At 38.3% G+C, this 6,881-nt stretch overlaps 1 protein-coding gene across 1 annotated transcript; it reads right to left on the bottom strand.

Moving 5' to 3' along the window:
* Window positions 1–3,587: 3,587 nt before the first annotated feature.
* LOC125289750 (RING-H2 finger protein ATL81-like) lies at window positions 3,588–6,854 on the bottom strand. Its single transcript, XM_048236726.1, has 3 exons — window positions 6,824–6,854; window positions 4,608–4,693; window positions 3,588–4,445 (listed from the first exon to the last, which is right to left on the bottom strand). The coding sequence occupies exon 3, from the start codon at window positions 4,422–4,424 to the stop codon at window positions 3,621–3,623; it is 804 nt and encodes a 267-aa protein (XP_048092683.1). The 5' UTR covers window positions 4,425–4,445; window positions 4,608–4,693; window positions 6,824–6,854; the 3' UTR covers window positions 3,588–3,620.
* Window positions 6,855–6,881: the final 27 nt, after the last annotated feature.

Here is a 6,881-nt window from a genome sequence, read left to right as displayed (position 1 = left end):
TCACATATCACCATGAAAATTACTGAGTTGATTACTTACATCAAGACAAACAAAAAATGTATTATACGTTTTTTTTGAAATTGTTTGTTAAAATGGTCAAACAGGGCATAATGTAATTACATATAGTTAATTTGTATAAATACCACAACGGAGCTAATAGTCCAGGCAAAGGTCTGACCCAAAACTAATTGCAACAGAATTTATTTTCACATTTTTATATTTCAATTGGTGATCTTTACACCATAGTAAAAGACTATGAAAATCCAGTTGGTGGAAATATGTTAAAATGAGGGTTGTTTTATGCATTATTCTTCAGCAAATACTGACAAAACTGTAATTAGAATGTTGTAGAATACACATTCTAAAGAATATCTGACCCCATCTAACTTAACATGGAATTTTAGAATCTTGCATTGTTGAGGAACATTCTTTTATTTTCAAAGAGTGAATTCCTTTGGCTTATTTCAGACTGGTTTGTTGCAAAATTGGTGTCTATTTTTACATTGTGGCCCTTTGAATCAATGGAAATGGTTGTGGAATCTTTAAATAGAGCCAAGTGGGTTTTTGCATGTAAGTGTTCCACAATGTGTAATCTGTACAAACACATAGTTAGGCATTATTCAGCCTAGGAAAGTGGTTTTGGTGTTTACGTAATCTGATTTAGAGGTCATTGAAACATACAGTATATCACACTAAAGTATCAGTCCATCATTTTGCAAGTCTTATAGTAATTGACCTCTTGCCCAGGGGTTGACTGATATACTGTCTGTCCAATCAGAGGGGCCTGTATGATGCCCCTTTACTTTGCACAATTTTTGTCTAAAACAATAATCGGACAGCACAGTATGTTTATGTTAGTGAATGCAGGAAAATTGTGAAGGCAAAGTTGAAGATGGACATGATCATGTCCTAATTCGACAGAAGGGTGCAGATGGGATAACTGCAGTTAGCCTCCAAGTGACTCTTGTTGTGACATCTGGCAAAAATGCTATACTAATAAATATAGTTTAAGATTAATAATTAACAATGCATGCCTATGCATGGGTCATGGTTTTACAAGTCATAGAACAGTCAAAACTATACATATTCTAAAAGTATATGCACTGTACATGAAATATAGCATCAATTAACTTATGTCCCATCTTCCTCCATACCATGCATAGTCAAGTGAACAGCTGATACATTTTGGCCTGCACTATTAAGGGAAACAAATTAAACACCCTGAACTGTATATTTTCTGAAAGCATATACCCTCCGGAGGAGATATAACACCATTTAAGACATTTCCCATCTTCCTCTATGCCATGAACAATACATTGCCCTCTATTCTGTAAAGACGAATCTAGTGTAAAGTGGATACATTTTGGCCTATACTGTCCAGGGAAAACAAATTAAACACCATAAACTATATATTTTCTATAAGCATATACCCTCTAGAGGAGATATAACACCATTTAAGACATTTCCCATCTTCCTCTATGCCATGCACCATACATTGCCCTCTATCTAGTGTAAAGTGGATACATTTTGGCCTATACTGTCCAGGGAAAACAAATTAAACACCATAAACTATATATTTTCTATAAGCATATACCCTCTAGATGATATATAATACCAGTTAAGACATGTATTATCTTCCTCCATGCCTTGGACAATTTGTTTGTCAAATGTTGCAATTAGTTTTGGTCACTAGCTATACATAATTACATTATGCCCTGTTTGCCCATGTTAACAAACAATTTAAAAAAACTTCTAATACATTTTTTGTTTGTCTTGATGTAAGTAATCAACTCAGTAATTTTCATGGTGATATGTGAAGGTTAATTTTTATATTTAGGTCTTTTTCTAAACTTTCCCCTATTGGGATTCTTCGGGGCTTTTTTCCCTTACTCAGGACATACTGAGGATACAAAATCAGTTAAGTTTGCTTGTGTTGCAATTTGTTCAACCCTTTCTCCTAAAATGACTGGACTATTTTAGGGTGATGCACATTGCCATTTCTCCTCCAAGTATGGTGTGTAGTATGACATCCGAAAAGTTACATTTTGCTCTTGCCTGACCAGAATACATTCTCTCAGTATTTCATAGGATTGTCCAAATGTTGTGTAGCAAACTTACAACAAGCTTTGACATGTTTTTCTTCAGCAATAGAGTCATGTGGGATGAGTGCGCATAGAGACCATGTGGAGTGCATTACCTATGATTTTCTCTGTAACAATTGTACCTGCTCCCTCCAAGTCTTTCTGGAGCTTTCTCCGAGTGGTCCTTGGATCTTGGGCAACTTTTTTGACAATCCTTCTGACTTCCTGGTCAGAAATTTTGCAAGGAGATCCTGTGCATGGCCAGTTGATGATGCAGTGATGTTCCTTCCATTTGAGGATAATGGCTCCAATACTGCTTGCTGGATGATTCTGAAGTTTTGAAGTGCATCTGTAACCAGTTCCATTGATATGTTTTGCAACAATAAGGTTACAAAGGACTTGGGAGAGCTCTTTGCTTTTACCCATCATGAAATGTTTCTTGTGTGACACCTTGGTAACAAAAAAACTTTTTATAGCCCACCAGTACGTACTAACCCAGGTTATATCAATTTGCACAGATAGGAGGGATAATTTCTCTAACTACTTATAGATTCCAGTTTGTTCATTGCCATTCCTTGCCTTTGTGTACTGCTTTTTCCTAGTGTGATAAATACTTTTTTTCCCTGTGCAATTCCACTTTTTTACTCATAACTCTACTTTTAGACATTAATGTTTGGATTTTTATATATGTGTGGATTACCTAAGTTAACACTAATGCCCAGTGCAAAAGTTCATGCGAATAGCCTCACTGGAACCATACTTACTGAAACAAATGTTGACATACGGATACTTATTTTCCCTGCTGTATCACATAAAGCATACAAGGAGGTTGTGCTGCCACCATGTGGCCACTGTGAATCTTGCAGTACCTACATTTCTTCTTTTTTTAAATCGAAAATAAAAACAATCATAGGCCTAGATGTGCCTCAAAAATATTTTACTGCTTTGGCTTTGAGAAACAGCTCAAAACTACTGTGGAAACTTTCTTGTTTTCTTCAGGCATTCATGAGTCTCTAAATGTCACGCTCATCCAATCAGCCACAATCCATAATTGCTTCTCTTTAGCCCACTGTAACCAAATGTAAATTAAAAATATAAAGATGACTGCCTGGAGAAAACAAGAAAGTTTGTGAAGAAAGTCACTGATGATATGGGGTTGCATGTCAGTTATTCCCACCAGCTACCCAGGCCAAGCTCTGCTTTACTGTAGGTGTTCCAGGTCCAAAAACCCCACACAAAATGTAAGAACAAGAGGAACATTGATGAATGTGATACTCATCGTGTAGGGTTAGCACAATACTATCATTATATGATACTCATCGTGTAGGGTTAGCACAATACTATCATTATATGATACTCATCGTGTAGGGTTAGCACAATACTATCATTATATGATACCAGCCAAGCTATCAGAATAACTAGGTATAGCTTACTAGTTTACATGAAATTAGACATTACTTACATGAATAAAAAAAGAACAGCAGTGATCTATGTGAGATATTTTATTAAAATAGAAGTAGTCCCTCAGTTTACGGTGCTCTAATTCATTTGTGTTCTGCACATGGGGCAGGTGGGGCTCTGCAGAAGCCATTGATTCACACAGTTGCTGTGGAAATTGTGGCTGCAGGGCAGAATCGTGAGCTCCTCTCCTTCCACATAGTTGCTCAGACAGATCCTACAATCACTTTGTTCATTTGCGTTCTCGGGGTTGAAGATCATGGTGGGAAGGTCATAAGGGACATTCAAAGGGAGGTGGTTGTGGATCTCCCAAAGGGTCACGACTTCGTCCACCAGGTTGAATTCCATCTCAATATAAGGAGTGCCAAGCATGCCAACAAAAAAGATGTCCGGAAGTTCATCTTGATCATCAGAGATATCAGTAATGAAGATCGGTGTGTCTGCCCTTGTCATAGATGGCAATGCAGGATCTTCACTATCACTAATAGTGGCAATGGGTATGTCTGGTGAAGATGGTGACCATGCTCTCTGTTGCAATTCTGAGGGGGCATAGAGGTCTCGTGAGGTCCCTGGTTGTGGGGACCTTCTGCCATTGGTTGGCATGGAGGACCCAACTGGTCTAGACCTCTTGGACCGTCTTGAGTCCTCATCATCCAGAATAAGAACATCACTCCTCAGAAGAAAGAGGGAGTCAGCTCTCAGCTGCTGCTCTAGATCAGTGTGGTAACTGATAGAGGTTGCTGTGGATGTGCCTGGCAGTGAGGGGTCTCCTTCCCGGCTAGAAAGAATGTAGTAGCTGCTGTTTGGCTGAACAGCTCGGCGAGACTGTCGAGAGGACCGTTTCCTCTTCCTGCTCCTGCCATGGTTTCGCATTTCCTCACTCATTTTTAAGAGAGATGTTGGACACTGGAGGGCAACATGTAAAAAAATATATATTTATTCTCAAGTAAAACTGGAGTAATTATATTAAATACATTAGACTAAATCAGCATTGTGTGTGGATAGGTCTAATATTTCACAATATGATTATAATAAGCATGTAATCATAAAATTTAATCATTAAATTACCTTGCTTAACAGAAGTCCTTAGTTCACCAAGAAGGTGTTGTAGTGAAGGTTAAAACCAATATCAAGTACGGTATTTGGATAGGGAACTTGTATCCAGTTGTAGATCACAGTGAATAAGAGACAATTGTTTGAAAATGAGATAACCATAATTTTAGAACCTTGCATGACATGATTACATCACAAAGCTTTTTGTGTTCTAAACCAGTGTCCAGTCCTTATGACCTCTGTGATGTAAGCATGATTGTTGAGAACCAAAATAGGGCTTCTTGGTTCACCTATTTTGTGTAGCCTACCACTTTAAAACACAATAATTGTTATTATCTTTAACCATTACTCACATTATTAACAATGTCATCGCACATTTTAAAGTTCACACAACATATAGTACCTGTATTGTACTGAAGATAATTACAAACTGAAATTGCAAAAGAGGTGCCCTCATGGTTTGCACACAATGCAACACAATGCCAAGTTATGATGTACAATAACATCATACATGATAGGCCTATTCAGATACATTTAGGGGGAGAGAGTTCACTGATACATTTACTTTACACAGAGAGAGAGAGAGAGAGAGCCAGTTGAAACCCTGTCTACATTACCCTGTTAGCTGTTAGGGCTTTGGGCTTGAAACCGAAGGCTTGCAGGTTCAATCCCTGATCAGTAGGAAAAATGTGGTCAGCGGAAGTGGTTGAGCACTGCTCTTCCATGCCCACATCCCCTTACTGCTCCCCGAGGCTACTGTAGCAAGGCAGCTTACTGCTCCGGGTTAGTGTGTGCTTCACCTCAATGTGTGTTCACTGGGTGCTCTGTGTGTTTCACTAATTCATGGAAAAATGCAGAGACCATATTCCTTGCAAGTACACTTTCTTCATAATAGATTCTTCATAAGCAGCATCTAAACAGCAGTCTGTGCCTTATCACTATTTGTGTATAGCTCGTGGGTCTCATTGCCACCTCATTGCCTGTCTCACTGTCCATCTAAGAGCAGGCCACTGGGATGCCTGGAGGCAGGGGGTGAACCCGCTTTAACACTGGACGCATCGCCCAGTGCAACGACTCAGACATTATCCTGAAACCCACCTCCCCTCTGGTGCAGGGAAGAAAAAGACATCAATGCATTGAGCATTGATTTGCATTGAGCTCAAAGAGCATCAAACCAGCTAATAGGCTAACTGAAATACACACCATGCCAATCTCTATGTATGGTGAAGGGTATGTGATGATGTGGGGCTATTTTAATTCCAAAGGCCAAGGGAACTTTATCAGGATGCATATAACTGGCCTTTAAAAATAAAAATCTGCCTGCCTTTATGGGAATTTAACATAGGGGGGTATACATATGCACCCTGTACTTTAATGAAGAACATTTATTTATTTACAATACATTATTCATTCATTCACACAAGAAATTGGTGTCCTTAAAGGTTGTATTTTTCCTCATTTGTTTGATTAGGCATTAAGATCAATATCCAAAAGATGATTGTTTATTCAACTGGATATTTCTTAGCAAAAAGTTGTAGGCTAATATGTTACATATTTTGTACACTCACCTTAAGTGTGAAGGATTAAGTTAATAAGTTTTTTTTTTTACATAAGAATTGGCTGCTATGAGGATTCCCAGTTACATGTCCAATTGCCTGACTTTCCCTATCTAAAAAGCTGAATTTCCTTTGACTACTGCCTGTTCTGAGCAGACAACCAGCCACAACATCTAAACACATCATTTTGTGAACTGCTTTCACTATAATTCTGGCATTTTCAGTCTTTAACTGAAAAGTTTGCACTGCTTAAATTATGATTATTTAGGCCTAATAATGGCCTAATGTTTTGCTATCTTGCCTGAAGTTATTGCAAGTTGTTGACAGATGTATCAGATCAAATGTCTCATGCTTACAGCTACAGTAGCCACCATTACTATACACCAACTGGCCTGTACATGAAATAGTCATTACATTTCAGGTGATACTGAATGCATGCCAAGTTTTGTGTACTTTCGTTCACACCAATCACGACAACGAAATGAAAGCAACAGTTGCTGTCTAATTACTAGTTTTGCGCCATTACTGACTGAAACATTTTTTTTGATTTCTTAAAAGATTGAGCTTGGTCTGATGAAAGCCAGACTAGCCATGGACCTCAGTTAAACTAGTTTTGCGTTATGCAAACTTAGCCTTTGAGGAGCCTTTGAGGAGTTTAATTATGCCTAATCATACCTGGAAGGATCTCACAGACAGTAGGCTAAAAGATGATGTAAGGATCAGGGAGCTTTCG

This window comes from Alosa alosa, chromosome 24, assembly GCF_017589495.1.
Source record: "Alosa alosa isolate M-15738 ecotype Scorff River chromosome 24, AALO_Geno_1.1, whole genome shotgun sequence".
Lineage (NCBI taxonomy): Eukaryota > Metazoa > Chordata > Actinopteri > Clupeiformes > Clupeidae > Alosa > Alosa alosa.
This window is presented reverse-complemented; position numbering and strand designations above follow the sequence as displayed.

Bases quoted from the DNA above. Each gene is read 5' to 3' on its own strand.
- LOC125289750 (XM_048236726.1), bottom strand. From the start codon at position 4,424: ATGAGTGAGGAAATGCGAAACCATGGCAGGAGCAGGAAGAGGAAACGG.